At 37.3% G+C, this 17,248-nt stretch overlaps 2 protein-coding genes across 2 annotated transcripts; both read left to right on the top strand.

Annotated features, from left to right (window-relative positions):
• Positions 1–374: 374 nt before the first annotated feature.
• On the top strand, positions 375–1,054 carry LOC145799831 (uncharacterized). The gene is made up of 2 exons (XM_082889461.1): positions 375–570; positions 816–1,054. Exons 1-2 carry the CDS (start codon positions 375–377, stop codon positions 1,052–1,054), a joined length of 435 nt encoding a protein of 144 aa, XP_082745587.1.
• A 1,752-nt stretch (positions 1,055–2,806) lies between these two features.
• LOC114269890 (protein DEHYDRATION-INDUCED 19) lies at positions 2,807–16,872 on the top strand. The gene is given in 6 exon segments (XM_082887815.1): positions 2,807–3,201; positions 3,301–3,408; positions 3,411–3,443; positions 10,862–10,959; positions 11,709–11,992; positions 16,538–16,872. Coding segments are annotated over 6 exon segments (717 nt in total). The 5' UTR covers positions 2,807–3,116; the 3' UTR covers positions 16,647–16,872.
• Positions 16,873–17,248: the final 376 nt, after the last annotated feature.

Genomic DNA, 17,248 nt, shown 5'->3' on the forward strand with positions numbered 1-17,248 from the left:
TTAGTTATAGGTTTTATTTTGTTATTTTGATATTTCATGTAAACATTCAAGCCTAGGGCTTAACTTGTAAATGAGTTAGTACTCATCCTTTTTGTGTCCAAGTGTTAGCTTGGAAAGATGTAAGCCCTTAGGGCATTTATTTTGATGTTGCAGGATGTTACATGTGATGTCTTTCAATAAGAATACTCTGATGAATAACTCAAATGATTCGTTTTCTTTCATAAATGCATGTTAATGTTATGGTTATTATGGGTTTATTTTGAGGGCGTGACAACAAATGACTCTTGTTGTACGATGCGTGGATGTTTCAACAAGTCCAATTACGGTAAAAGAGTTTTTTTTTGGAATTCTTGAATGTGGATGATACATCGGGGATGGGACTTTTTGATAAACTTCAAGAAGCATTAGTTAACCTTCAACTTGATATTGGTGACTTAATAGGGAAAGGATATGACAATGGCTCTAACATAAAAGGCAAAAACAAAGGTGTTCAAACAAGAGTACTTCAAGTAAATCCTAGAGCATTCTATATGCCGTGTGGTTGTCGTAGTCTTAACCTTGTGCTTTGTGGTATGGCCAACTCTTGCTCTAAAAAAAAAAAAAAAAAATTGGTGTGGTACAATGGATATATGTATTGTTTTCATCTTGCGTTCAACGTTGGGCAATTTTAAAAGATAATCTAAAGAAAGGCCTCGCGGTTAAGTCATTGTTGCAAACACATTGGGAAAGTCGCATTGAAAGTTTTAAACCACTAAGATACCTTACTTCAAAAATAAAAGATGCTTTAGTTGACTTGTACAATAATCCTATCATAGATTTGATTGCAAAAAGTGAAGCTAAATCCCTGGTAACTCATAAACTTGAGACTTTTGAGTTCTTATTTAGTATTGTAATTTGGTACAATTTGTTGTTTCATGTGAACTCTGCTAGCAAGCTTCTTCAAAGTAAAGATATACATATAGCAGTTGCTGTAAAGCAGCTAGATAGGCTTGTTAAGTATGTTGCAATGTATAAAGAAGTTGGTTTCATGGAGGCTATAGTTGAAGCTAAATAAATGGCAAGTGAATTGCGAATTGAACCTACATTTGTTGAAAAGTGCATCATTTCTAGAATGAAACAATTTGATGAGAATGTTAGCAAAGAGGTGACCCAGTCAGCTAAAGAATCATTTACAGTTGGTTACTTCTTGTATTTTGTTGATCAAGCCCTTTGTTCACTCAAAAATAGATTCGAACAATTCAAAATATATGAGGCAAACTTTGGCTTTTTGTTTGACTTGAAAAAGTGCAGCGATGAATCGTTGAATATGGGGTGTGTAAACCTTGAAGAATTTTTAAAACATAGTGAGATTTTTGATATTGAATGAGCTAAAAGTCTTGACAGAGAGATTGCCAAAAGAAGTCAATAAACCAATTAAAGTGCTCAATTATCTGCAGTTGATGGAAAATTGTTTCCCAAATTCATGGGTTGCTTATGGGATATTTTTGACTATTCTGGTTATAGTTGCATCAGGGAAAAAAAGCTTTTCAAAGTTAAAAATGATCAAAAATTACCTTCGATCAACCATATCACAAGAAAGATTAAATGGGTTAGCATTGTTATTCATTGAAAATGATTTTGCAAGTATAATTGATTTATTTGCTTCTAAAAATGCAAAAAGAACGATGATCAAGTGATATTTATTAGTTGTTGTAATGTAATGCTAAATAGTTTTTGTGATTTTGACACAAATGTTTTGTCCTTTACCTTCAAAAAAAATTTCATTCAATGAAAAAAAAAAATGTGAAGGACCTTAGAAATTTATTAGTTGATTATCGGCTTTGAGCCCCACAAATCTCAGGGTTGGGCCTGTGAATACATACTATTATTACACACCACCAACAATTGCCATCACCACTACTAGCCACTACCAGGAACCCCATTTCTTCTCCACCACCCATTTTCCAGTCTCTTCGCTTTATCGCTACGTTTTTCGTAGCGTAGTTGTTGCCCAACTACTTCATGACCACCATCATCACAGCTACTACTACTAACAACCTACCACCTCTTACAATTCCCTCGCAATGCACAACTTTTGCAGCTTTTATCTCTTGTGACCTTACCCTGCACACGCACACGAGAGAGAGAGAGAGAGAGAGAGAGAGAGAGAGAAGGTTTCAAGAAAGAAATGATGGCAACAACATCGGAAGAGGGTGACAAGGCTTAAGAGAGAACTTCGTGGGGTGACAAGACAAGGGCCACGGGCTAGAAAGGCAGTTGGAAAGGAACAACAGCGACTGCATAGTCAGTTGATGACGGTGGAAACAACGAGTGGTAGGTAGGGTTAGGTTTCATATTAGAAAATATGAGACTATTTTAGTATTATTTAAAAATCAAGAGCAATACTTGGTAACTCGAAAAAAAGGTTGGCTCGAAATTCATTTTATCGGTTGTCCAGACGGACATCCGGCCAGTTGTCTGGCGAGAAGGCTGACAGTTGCGATCGACAAAGGTGACAACCGCGATAGATAAGTTTTCACCCAGTCGTCCGGACGGACGTTCGGTAAACACCCATTTGGACCATTTTCAAGCCCCTCTTCGGACTACCAAGCATTTTAGAAAAATCAATAGTGTGAATTGAAAAAACAAAAATTAAAAAATTCAAATTGTGTTATCACATCCGTTACAAATTGAACCAAATTACGAAATATTTGATAATTGAGGAATTAAAGTGGAAAAATATTTAAACCATAATCGGAAACCAAATATGCAATTTACCGATCTAATTATTCATAGCGACAAATCTTGAACATGCTAGATTTTTTGTATGCTTTTAGGATAAGCAGTGGTTGACCATCATACATGAGAAACCACACCAACGGACAAATTAACGTTATTGCCTATAAATTTTAGACCACAAGACATACACAGAGTTAAACCTCTGAAACAACCGAATTGAAATCCGATAATGTATATCTCTCTTCAATTCCTTTGTCATATCTGATTTACATGCAACACAAAATAATAATTAAAAAAACACAAAAAATCTAAAACAAATAATTAAAAAACAACGAAAATACATTTTTAGAACTGGTTTTTATTCATTTATCCACATTTCTGTCTCTATCTCTCTCTTGATGGATTCTGATTTCTGGACCTCTCACCTCGCCGCCGCCGCCAAGCGGCAATTCACGTTGCACCACCATCAAATCTCTCAACTGGGTTCGTATTGTTTTATTGGTTTTCAATTGGGTTTTGATCGATCCGTAAATGGGTTTTTGAGAACAATTTGTTGATGTTTTGGGTGCTTTTTGTTTTCAGATGGGTTGAATATCGACGATTTCGAAGCTGACGATGAGGTACGACCAGATTTCCCATGGCCATACTGTTACGAGAATTTCGATATCGCGTCTCTGTGTTCCCACCTCGAAATGACCACTCGTGCGAGTCCGAAGTCTCCGTGAGTTTTCTATGTTTTAATTCATCATTTCAGTCTTTAAAATTGTTTTCCATTTTTGGGTTATGTTTTGATTTCCTTCTTTTGTTGGAAAGTTCTGATCTTTGTTGTTTTTGTTAAATCCAATCTGATCAAATTTTGAAAATTGCTTCTTTTGTTTTTGTTTTTGTTTTTGTTTTTGTTTTTGTTTTTTTTTTTAATGTGCGAATTAAATCTTTTATTGTTGTTGAATCATTCTATATCAACATTTAATCCGATAATAGAACCAGAAATGTAAAAGGTTTGTTTCTAATTTTGTGATCAGATTTTGTGGACTAGCAATTTTTCTTCTATCAGTTGTTATATTTTCCTTTTGTGAAAAAAAAGGAAAGAAAGAAATTGTTACTTTGTTGGGTATGCTGAGAGGTCACAATCTAGGCAAGCAGATAGGCTATCTGTGCTTGCAATCAAAATTTGATGAATTTGATTAGCCTATGGTGACTTGTCTTGGGAGAGGATAAGGTCTGGTTTTGTGGTTGGATGATGTCGCCTTTAACTTTAAAGAAAGAAACTATTGTACACTTCATAATATATATGTGGGAGAAACATATGCATACAACCTATGAAGCACCGGTACTGATATGATACGGGTATGTTGATACGGTAAAATTCAAAAATAGTAAGGTACGAGTATAGCTTGATACGCTTGTAAAAAATATTTATTTTTAATTTAGAGTAATACAAAAATTAATTAAATAGTTTTAATTTGTTAAGATTCAACTTATAATTAACATAATGCCAAAAGTAAATATATAAATCAAAATTAAATGTCAATATATTAAATAATTTACAAGCCATAATTTAATTTTAAAATCATACTAAGTATAAAACTAAAAATAAAAAAGAAATCTAGTGAAAAGAGTTTTATTTCTGTAGTACAATAAAATATTATTTCAATTGAGGTACGATACGGCTTGGGTATATACTAAATACGTCTGGGTATGCCAAAAATTAAGAAGAAAAAATTTAGGTACGTGTTTTGTGTATTCGGTGCGTATGCAAAATTATCATACGAGGTATCATACGTTGGTAAATACCCAGTACAGGTACAACATGTTTTTCGAAGAACCCATGCTTCATAGCATACAGCATTAACCTAATCTTTTGTTTTTGTTTTTTGTTGTTGTGGGGAGGGTGGTTACTTCTGCTATGATTGGAGTTACATTTCATATTCCATACTCGACCTCACGGTTAGGCATCCTTTCAACTACTCTTTTTGTTAATAGAAGAATAATGAAATCTTCTTTAAGAACACTGAAGGAAGTAGATTTGGAGGGTGTGAATTTGTGATATTATTTGGTCTGTTTTAACTGAAGCTAATGGTTAATTGAATATTAATAACATGTTCACTCAAGGATCAGGGGAGATTTGGAATTAGAACATTTGACTCACCTATTGTGTGCATAAATCACTGGATGAGAATGCATATTTTCCTACTGTAATATGGAAGACCACTTGAAGGGAAAAACGCAATATGAGAGTTGTGACTGGCTTGCTGTTATAGATAGAATATATATATATATAGTTTACTATTTGTGGATATAAATATAAATGTTTTGAAATATAGATATATTGTTTCATAGCGGAGAGTTAAATTGGCAAAAAATATTAATATAAGGAAATTGAAGCTGTAAAGATGGACATGTGAACTACAAATAAAGCCAACTTAATGAATAACAGCATTGGTGTTCTCTTGAACATGTTCAAGCACGGGATTAAAGACCATGAAGGTGGTTTGGCATGGATAATCCTAATTGAATAGGACGTGAATTTTCTATGTTGTGGTATGACAAAGATTGTGTAATCCGCAACAGGAAACTGCTAGTGTGGCTGAATAACTTCTGTTTAAGGTCTATTTTGGATAACAAAATAGAACCTTGAGCATTATTGATATGTAATTGATTCTTTAAGAACCTGTTTCAACTTGTCAAACTAAGGGAATTGCTCATTTAATGATAACGGTGGTTTATCATCTAGTTTCATTTCGAGAGATAGTAGTAGGCTTCCAATTTTAACGCAGTTTCTACATAGTTAATTCAGTCACTTTGGTAAAGCACTTTATTGGAGTTCTTTTAGAGGAAGATGTTAAGTATGGTAAAATAAATACTATGTGGACATGCCTTGGTGGATGTATGCTCCTTGACCTTTTGTATGGAAATCCTAATTTGCTTTATTTCAATTTACATACACACTTATACCCTATGTTACATGGACTCGAGTATGGGCGTCGGGTGCAGATTCGTATAAACTTAGAAAATATGAGGAAGAAGAACTCCGAAAATATGAGGAAGAAGGAATATATTCAAAACTTCTTATCTTACAAGACCAAATGACACTCCTTATATAGGAGATATTACAAACATCATTATAACCCATTATATGCCACTTACCTATTATATATTACCACTATCTACCACTATCATACTATATACATGCCACTATCTTCCACCAACACCACTATCATATTCTATACATGCCACTATATGCCACCAACACCACTATCATATTATATACATGCCACTATCTTCCACCAACACCACTATCATATTCTATACATGCCACTATATGCCACCAACACCACTATCATATGCCACTATCTTATTAACACAAATTTCCAGCACTCCCCCTCAAGCTGGTTTGAAGATATCTTCCATAGCCAGCTTGCTAGTCAGCTTATCAAATTGCTTCTTGTGTAGTCCCTTCGTTAGCACATCAGCTAATTGTTCACCTGTTGGAAGGTAGGTCATACAGATTATGCCAGCATTGATTTTCTCCTTGATGAAATGTTTATCCACTTCTATATGTTTTGTGCGATCATGTAGAACTGGATTATGAGCTATAGATATAGCTGCTTTGTTGTCACAATAGACCTTCATAGGTGTCGGGTGAGAAAGCTTTAATTCTTCAAGAATTCTTTTAATCCACATTACTTCACAGATTCCATGGGCAACAGCTCTGAACTCTGCTTCTGCACTACTTCTAGCTACCACATTCTGTTTTTTACTCCGCCATGTAACTAGGTTTCCACCTACAAAGGAGCAGTATCCGGATGTTGATCTCCTGTCTGTAACACTTCCTGCCCAGTCTGCATCTGTGTATACTTCAACTTGAAGATGTCCATGTTTCTTGAACAGTAAGCCTCTCCCTGGAGTTCCTTTCAAATATCTTAAGATCTTATAAACGGCCTCAAAGTGCTCTGCCCCTGGTGAGTGCATGAACTGACTTACCATGCTGACTGCAAAGGCAATATCAGGCCGCGTATGAGACAAGTAAATCAATTTCCCTACAAGTCGCTGATATTGTTCCCTCTCTTTGACTTCTTCAGCCTTAGCAGCTTGTAACTTCAAGTTAGGCTCGATCGGAGTCTCCACCATCTTACAACCAAGCATACCTGTTTCTCCAAGGAGATCAAGAACATATTTTCTCTGATTAACGAATATACCTTCCTTGGATCTTGCAAATTCCATTCCGAGGAAATACTTGAGGGCTCCCAGATCCTTAATGTGAAATTCTTTTGCGAGTTTCTTTTTGAGGCCTGCTAACTCTGCTTCATCATTACCAGTTAAAATGATGTCATCAACATAAACAATCAAAATTGCAATTTTACTGTTTTTTGAATGTTTATAAAATATTGTGTGATCTGCTTGACTTTGCGAGAAGCCACAACTGATAACTGCCTTCCCAAAGCGTTCAAACCACGCTCTTGGTGATTGTTTGAGTCCGTATAATGACTTGTTCAATCTGCATACTCTGTCGCTTCCAAGTCTCTGCTCAAATCCCGGCGGTAGGCTCATGAACACCTCCTCTTCAAGATCACCATTGAGAAATGCATTTTTAATGTCAAGTTGATGTAGAGGCCAATCTGAATTTACTGCAAGAGATAACAGTACTCTGATGGAATTTATTTTAGCAACAGGAGCAAACGTCTCCTGATAGTCGATCCCATAAGTTTGAGTGAAGCCTTTAGCCACCAGTCTCGCCTTGTATCTCTCAACGCTTCCATCTGCGTTACATTTTATCGTAAACACCCATTTACACCCAACTGTTTTCTTGTCTTTGGGTAGATCAACTATCTCCCAAGTACCACTTCTCCTTAAAGCATTCATCTCCTCCATGACTGCTAATTTCCAATTCGGATCATCCAATGCTTCCTGTATATTCCTTGGAACAAACAAGTGTGAAATCCTAGATGTGAAAGCTCTATGATTTTTAGACAGTCTTTGATAGGAGAGGTAATTTGCAATAGGATGTTTAATGCAATTTCGGACACCTTTCCTAATTGCTATAGGAACATCAAGGTCGGAAATAGAAGGAATAGGATTACCTAAAATTTCGATGCCAGAACTCGGGTGGACATTCGGGTCATTAGGATGAACATTCGGGTCATTATTCCTCAGATGAAATCGCTTCCTAGTATAAACCTGAAGCTCAGGATTTAGATCATGTTGTAGTACTTCTCCCCCTAAACAAGAATCTTCATGACTAGGCACCATAGAACTTGGTTCTCCTAAGTGATCATTATCAGACAGATGTGGTTTTTGTGTAGGATAAATGACATTGGGGAGCGGGATAGAAATATCCCAAAAACGGTCTTCTACTCCACTTGTCTCCCCCTGAAGAGAAGTGTTGGGGAAATAGGATTTTGTTTCCACAAATGACACATCCATACTCACATGAAATTTCTTGGTTTGAGGATCGAAACACTTATACCCCTTTTTGTTTGAGGAATAACCCAAAAAAACACATTTTATAGCACGGGGGTCAAGTTTTGAACGAAATTGACTGGGAACATGAACATAGGCAATACATCCAAAAACTTTGGCAGGTAAATCAGAAAACAACCTCGTGTCAGGAAAAAAAGTTTTGAGACAATCAAAAGGTGTTTTGTATGTTAACACCTTTGTAGGCATCCTGTTTATCAAATAAGAGGCTGTTAAAATTGCTTCACCCCATAAATATTTAGGAACATGCATGTAAAACATTATAGCACGTGCTACTTCAAGTAGATGTTTATTTTTTCGTTCTGCAATGCCATTTTGTTGAGGGGTATCCCGACATGTAGATTGATGAAAAATCCCCTTTTTTTCCAAAAACTCACCCAACTGCTCATTGAAATATTCTGTTCCATTATCAGAATGTAAAATACCAATTTTGGTTTGAAATTGGTTTTCAATCATATTGTAAAAATTTGTGAATAAATTTTTCACGTCAGATTTTTTATTCATCAAATAAATCCAACATAAGCGGGTATGGTCATCAATAAATGTAACAAACCATTTTTTACCAGAAAGAGTAGTGATTTTAGAAGGGCCCCAAACATCACTATGAATCAAATAAAAAGGTTTGGAAGCCTGGTAAGGTTTTGGCAAATAAGTAGAGCGATGAAATTTTGCAAAAATGCAACTTTCACAATGAAAAGAAGAACAATCAATCCCTTTAAATAATGCTGGAAATAAATGTTTCAGATAAAGAAAACTAGGATGCCCTAGCCTATAGTGCCATAGCATTATTTTTTCTCGAACAGAGATTGAACTAGTACTATTAAAGCTCTGAGCTTTTTTATTACTAACAGGTACTTCATCAAAGTAGTAAAGACCTTCAAGCATCCTAGCACGCCCAATCATCATCCCCGAGTTCTGGTCCTGAAATTCACAATAGGATTCAAAAAATGTAACACGACAATTAGAATCCTTAGATAGTTTACTGACAGACAAAAGGTTACAGGCTAAGTTGGGGACGTGAAGAACAGCATTGAGATTAATTTTCTCAGTTAGTTTAATAAATCCTTTTCCTGCAATAGGTGAAAAACTACCATCGGCTATTCTGATTTTGTCATGACCAGAACAAGGGAAATAGGTACTAAATAAATGGGAAAAACTAGTCATGTGATCGGAGGCACCGGAATCTATGATCCACGGAGAGAAGTTTAGGCAAGAGAAGGCTTTAGGATTTCTACCTGTTTGTGCCAACAAAACACTAGGAGTACCGGATGAGGAGTTGGATTTTATCAGCTTTAAGAGTTGATCAATCTGCTCTTTGTTGAAGGGACCTGAATCGGCTTCATTAGCGGTAGGAAAGCCACGATTCTTCTCTCCTTGTTTGCTGCTTTTCCAGTTGACAGGTTTGCCATGGATCTTCCAACACGTTTCGCGTGTATGGCGAGGCTTGTTGCAAAAATCACACCAGACCCGTGGCTTATCATCAAACCTGCGCTGGTAATTTGCAGCCTTGTTGGCCGCAGCATCGCTAATTAAAGCAGAAATTTCAATTGATTCACCAGTACCTTTTTTCTTAAGCATAACGCTCCTTCGGCTCTCTTCCCTTCTGACTTCGGCAAATACTTCGCCAATGGATGGGAGAGGAGGTCTGCCAATAATTCTTCCTCGCACTTCATCGAACTCAATGTTGAGGCCGGCAAGAAACTTGTAAATACGGCTGTCTTCCACAGTTTTCTTGTGGTGGTTGCAGTCGTCAACCGATTTCCATTCGTATGTGTTGAAGATGTCAAGATCCTGCCACAACCTTTTCAACGAATTGAAATATTTGGTGACGGAATCATCTCCTTGACGAATCTCTCCCAACTTCAAAGTTAATTCGAAAACTTGAGATTGATTTCCTAGGTCAGAATACATCTGACTAACATTATCCCACAATTCTTGTGCAGTAGTATAGCACATGTAATTAGAGCTTATATCCTCCTCCATGGAATTGACCAACCATGTCATAACCATGGAGTTTTCAGCGTCCCAACTGTCGAACAGCGGATCATTAACAGCAGGAGCCTTCTTGTCACCAGTGATGTAACCGATCTTTCCTTGCCCACGGATATACATCCGGACAGATTGTGACCAGCGGAGAAAATTATCACCATTTAGGCGGATGGTGGTGATTTGGACAGAGTGAGAGTTGGACGTTTTCACCGGAATGACTTCCGACATGGCTATGACGGTTTTAGGGCTGCTGTGTTTTTTGTTGCTCTGATACCAACTTAGAAAATATGAGGAAGAAGAACTCCGAAAATATGAGGAAGAAGGAATATATTCAAAACTTCTTATCTTACAAGACCAAATGACACTCCTTATATAGGAGATATTACAAACATCATTATAACCCATTATATGCCACTTACCTATTATATATTACCACTATCTACCACTATCATACTATATACATGCCACTATCTTCCACCAACACCACTATCATATTCTATACATGCCACTATATGCCACCAACACCACTATCATATTATATACATGCCACTATCTTCCACCAACACCACTATCATATTCTATACATGCCACTATATGCCACCAACACCACTATCATATGCCACTATCTTATTAACACAAATTTCCAGCAATATCCTGTCACAAGAAGCTTACATAGCATTCATTTTTTACTTGCTGGTTTGTCCCATATGCTCCGTTAAAGTTGCGAGGGACATGTTGAGTCATATCACTCTGCAACATGGACATTTATTCAAGATATCCTTTGAAATATCATTACTGCTATGAAGCATGAGTACTTCGACAAACATGTTGTATTCATATCCAGTACTTATCAGTGTATGATACTTCGTATAGTATTTTTACATGCATACCGAATACACAAAACACGTACTCAAAATTATTTTTTCTTAATTTTTGATATATTCAGACGTACCTAATATATACTCAAGCCACACACCGTATCTCAACTGAAACAATATTTTCTTCTATTACAAAGATAAAATTTCTTTCACTACATTTTATTTTAATTTTATACTTAGTATGATTTTAAAATTAAGTTATGGTTTGTAAGTTATTTAATATAATGATATTTAATTTTAGTTTATACCTACTTTTGACATTAAATATTAATTGTAGATTGGATCTTAACAAATTAAATCATTTAATCACTTTTTGTATTGCTCCAAATTAAAAATAAATTTTTTTATAAACGTATTAAGCCGTACCTATACTCAATTTTTTTTTTTTTTACCGTATCGACGTACCCGTATCGTACCAATACTCGTACGCGTATGTGTACCCGTGCTTCATAGCATTATTGTATATTTTCTTTCTAAGTCAAATCAAATCAAACCAAGATTTAAGTCCCATTAAATAGAATCGGTTACATGAATCCTTCTTCTCCATTCTTTCTATACATTGTTAAAACAATATCATAATAACGGCACTGCTAATGTCATAACCATATTCAATTCTGATTGAAGGTTTCTTTAACTGGATATTACTTGCGAAGACGTCGCAGGTTACGTAGAGTTGCAATTCCCAACAGTCGGGCACTGTCCCTCCTGGGAAAGGATCTTCGTGAGGCCCATTTGCAGGTTCTTTTAGGAGACAGTGGATATCGATCGAGCAATGCTAATTCATCTAATGCTGTTACTGATCCGTTCCTTTCATCTCTTATTTTGAATTTCCCTGCATTTGAATCAAAAGATATTTCAAAATCCTTGCTATCCAATGTTGAGGAAAATTCTGTTAACAGTGTGACATCATCACATATATGGAAAGCAAGGTTGTGGTCACTATAGTTTCTTATGGTACAGAGAAATTTCTCGTCTATTTTTAAGCACCCCGTCTACTCAACTTGGGTGGATATCCAATATTTTAGCTCTGTTTGTTTGGAAAATATTTTTCATATTTTCTGGCGTTTGGTGTGACAAAAAATATGTTAGAATTTACCTACACCTACCACCACCTACTACCACACCTACTACACCTACCACCAATTTACCCTCACCTACTCCTCACCTACTACCCAAACCCTCTCCTATATAATGAGCTACTCTGATTTGTAATAGAACACAACAATCTTGTAATCAATATCAATCAATAATACATAAATTCTTACATGGTATCAGAGCAAGGTTAAAGATCTTGGTGTTCTTCGCCTTCCGGCGGGCGGCAACCTTGCCTTGACCGCCCGCCGGATCTCAACCAATTGACGCAGAACTCTCAGAATCACGTTTCCCGCGCTTTCTCGCTCTTCTATGTCTACGGCAATGCCAGTAACAGAAATCTATATCACAGCCATGCTAGCTCTGTTGTTTCTCCTTCTCTCTCTACCCCATCTGGGTCTCTCACTGAGTCAAGATGGACTTTTTCTCCAGCGAGTCAAACTCGGTCTGTCCGACCCGAACGGTGTTCTCTCCGACTGGAACGACCGCGACGCCACCCCATGCAACTGGACCGGCATCACCTGCGACCCGGCCACGGGTTCAGTCAGCTCGGTCGATCTCCAAACTCCATGTCACCTATGGCTCTTGCAAGATTTAAACTGCCATTGACACGTCCTGCATGGATAAAACCACCAGCTTTCAAGATCCTCTCTCTTTCAGCCTCAAGATCACCAGAACTGATAACTCCGGAGATTTCAGGTCCACAACTGAATCTGGTCCTTCTCATTCAAACAACAAGTTGCTTGGATAGGAAAAATGCGATGACACCAAAGTGGTGAATTTAAACTCCCAGATTCCAGAAAACAAATAATTTTTTGACACAGTATCAACAACATCAAGAGAATCATTTCTAGGAATGGTAAAAAGAAGCAACCCACTCCCTGTCAGCTTAACCAGTGAAAGGCAACATTTGCATCAGAGTTTTCAGATCTCAGTGCTATCCTCTGCTGCCTTAGACAGCTTTTTTGAAAAGGTTGAAGTGGATACACCAGCTTCTCCATTTTAAAATATTCTCCATCCAACACCATCATCACATACCACCGCCCAAACATTCTTTATCTTATATATATATATATATATATTTTTATTATAATATATTTCTTGTGATCATCACCCGTTTTTCTATTATTTTATTATTATTATTATTATTATTATTATTTTTTTTTTTTATATTTCACCAACAAAAAAAAAAATATATATATATATATATATACAAAATAAAAAATCACACCGATGTTTTTCATATCACCCATCCACAAATATTTTACCAACAACATTCCACAACCTTGTCATTTTATTCATATCAGGGGATCAACCCCGATCACAATTTTCACCAAAAAAAAAAAAAAAAAAAAAAAAAAAAAAAAAAACAACCACATCCACAGGCCAGATTTTTTCTCTACTCTGCCGCCGGTCTCTTCTTCTTGTTTCCGTCCTGGACGGCCCTTGACGGTACTGCCTCCGTGTTTTCCACGCCGCCGAGCACGTTCAATCCCCCATACTCCTCCACTGCAGCGTATGGCGGACCTCCAAATCGGAACATCACGGTGGCCTTCCGCTTCAGCTCCTTATTTTCCGCCTTCAGCACACTTATCTCTGCTCGCGCATCCTTATACATGCGTTGGAGCAGAGCCAGCTGGGAATTTAAATGCTGCACCTCATTTGTCCTACTCTGCAGCCGGTTCGACAAATTTGTGACCGCCGTCATGGTTTCCACGCATGACTTCAGAGTATACTGATTAGCCTCAATATCAGTTTGCATCGCCATTTTTTGCTCCACCGACCGCATCGGAAAGTTCAATGGAGCAAAACCAGAGGTGTTTGGTTGCGGTTCACTGGCCACCGCACCAGTTATTTCTCTTGTGGGCTCGTTCAGTTCTGGAAAGAGCGTGAGCAGGTTCTGGGTAACTGGACGGGAAGAAGAGGCCATGTTTTTGGGTTGCTAAGTGTTTCAGTGAAATAGCAATTTCAGACTGGTAATGTTCGGAAGGGTTGGTGACAGAATGGCAACAGAGTGTTCCAGAATCTCTTTCTCAGAAACGGAAGGGTTTTTTCAAAGGATTTTCGGCGGTTTCAGACTGGTTTGCACAGCCTACGCCTCAACCTTGGTTAAATAGTCGGGGCAGCCACGCGTATCGCGCGCCACTTGCCGCCAGACGACAAACGGGCACGCCAACCAAGACACTCACGTGCCTCGCCATCATGTCCGGCACACCTTTTGATAAATTGGGCACACCTTTTGATGGCACGCCTTTTGATAAAATTGGGCACGCCTTTTGAGGGTGCCACTTTTACAACGGTCCGACATGACCCCATAAACTGTCCCGACATTTGATACCGGTTAGTTTCTACAAGGGTCCGACAAGACTCTGTAAACTGTCCCGACATTGATTCCGGTTAGCTCCTTTAAGGGTCCGACAAGACTCTGTAAACTGTCCCGACATTGATTCCGGTTAGTTTCTACAAGGGTCCGACAAGACTCTGTAAACTGTCCCGACATTGATTCCGGTTAGCTCCTTTATGGGTCCGACAAGACTCTGTAAACTGTCCCGACATAGATTCCGGTTAGTTTCTACAAGGGTCCGACAAGACTCCGTAAACTGTCACAACATTGTCTTCTACAACGGTCCGACATGACCCCATAAACTGTCTTCTACAACGGTCCGACATGACCCCATAAACTGTCTTCTACAACGGTCCGACATGACCCCATAAACTGTCTTCTACATTGGTCTGACACAATCATCCAGTGTCTTCTACACCGTTATGACACCACCATACAGTGTCCTCTACATGGTTATGACACCCCCATACAGTGTCCTCTACAACGTTATGACGCCACCATCCAGTGTCTTCACCAATGATCTGACACGACCATACAGTGTCTCCTATCCTTTTTTATTTTTATGTATTTTCTTGTTTTATTCCTCTCTTCAAACTCAAGTTGGTTAGTTTCTATCCTCCTTGAGTTTGCGGGGGGCTGTTAGAATTTACCTACACCTACCACCACCTACTACCACACCTACTACACCTACCACCAATTTACCCTCACCTACTCCTCACCTACTACCCAAACCCTCTCCTATATAATGAGCTACTCTGATTTGTAATAGAACACAACAATCTTGTAATCAATATCAATCAATAATACATAAATTCTTACACATAAATTCTTACAAAATAAAAATAAATAGAAAAGTTTTATGTAGTCAACAAAAGACAAACTTATTTAGGTGGATGGAAAACTTTTCTAAACTAACGTCTTGCCACCGCCACAATCTCCACTACCCCATCACCACTACCACCGCCACCACCTCCATTCCACCACCACCACCACCACCACTAATACAACCAAGTACATTAGTTTCAAGGTCCCAACCAAATATGAGAAAATATTTTGTACATTTCCGAAAAATGTTTTCTGCCGAAACAAGGCAAATGAAGCATTAGTTGTCAACAAACACACAATAAATGGGCTCATTCACCCAGCATGACCCCCCACACTGTGCAATCTCTAGTAGATGGTGATTCTTGACCACCTTCATTGTTTTAAGTTGTGTTAGAGGATGAAAGGCCATACGATGAAAAAAAATTCAACCCTAGAGGTAGGAGTATGGTTCATGTAGTCAAGATCTACTTATTTTGATAGAAAGTCTCATCCTATCATCTAGTGTTCCATAGATAATTTTAGTGTACCATCACAAGTTTTAGGAAACATGTCACTTTGTTTGTGGGTTAGCGATGGTCCTCCTAATCTAGACTCATTTGATATTTTGGCATCTTTGGGAAAAATGTATAATCTTACAAACTTCATGTGTTCTTGATATCTTTCAAGTTCATCAAGAATCATGTTAGACATTCTGCTTTATATGCTCCAAAGCAAGTTTATGGAGAACCTTTGTTTTGATGCACCTAGAGATGCTTAAATGTTCGATAAATCATAGAAATATTGAATCACTATTTTTTATGGGTAGAATCACTGTTCTGATGGACCAAATGATGCTTAATGTTCAATAAATCATGGAGACATTGAATCACTACTTTTGATGTTGTTGTTAGATAGCTTGATAGGACTCATTTTCTAATAACTCAACCTTGTTTGGACAATTAATGACTTGACATGGTATGAAAGCTCAAGTTTGGAGGGCTATTGGTTTCAACTCTCTTCGTTTACATTTGGTACCCATTTTCACTTTTGCTTCTCTTTGTATGTCTGTTAGATAACTTGATGTATATTTTGTTAGGCCTATTTTCTAACAGTTTAAGTTTTTGGAACAATTGGCGATTTAACCGTTGCACCCATTTACTCATATTTTATGCACCTGAGCTGCTTTAATTACTATTTTTTAAGTCTTATTTTTAACTCTCTCTCTGCTTTGCAGTTTTGATCCATCGTTGAGTTACGAAGAGCGAGAAGAAAGGATGAGACAGGCTGCTAGAAGAGTTTTTTTTCTCCAGGACCTGCTAGCCTCGTCTCTGTTAGGTGAATAGTGGAGCAGTAAGTTAAAATACAAAATAATGATAAAATTAGGCTATTCAGTAATCCCGATAAGAGGCAATTTAGGTTAATTTAACGCTTTCACATTGTTAGACAACCCAAGGCCTCATTCAAATGTTTAGCATTAGTGAGTGCTTAATCATTGTTTTTATGCCTACTCCGCTGGAGCTGTACTGCTTTCCCGAGAAAATATATATAGTTTATAGTAAAGTTTACTCATGACATGGTTGTTACAGTCCAAGCTATACCGTCTAAAGAAAAAATTTCAGCAAGCCAGGAATGGATTCTCATGCTCGGGTCATTGCTAGGAAGTAGGGGTGTGCGTGGTGCAGTTCGGATGGTTTGAGAGAAATTATAAACCAAATGGTGAATTGGTAGATTAGCGGATTGGCAAAAGTATTAAAAAATATTCTAACTAATTATCAATCATTTGCATAATATATAATACTAATTTGTATGATATTTTTTTTATATATATATAGCACGAACTAATTTTACATAATATGTTTCATATATATAACTATTAATTTCTTACAAATGTTACATCTTAAATATCTCTCACACTTATTTTTACTTTAATATTTCATTGGAAGTT

This window comes from Camellia sinensis, chromosome 9 (assembly GCF_055761805.1).
Source record: "Camellia sinensis isolate YWXY chromosome 9, ASM5576180v1, whole genome shotgun sequence".
Lineage (NCBI taxonomy): Eukaryota > Viridiplantae > Streptophyta > Magnoliopsida > Ericales > Theaceae > Camellia > Camellia sinensis.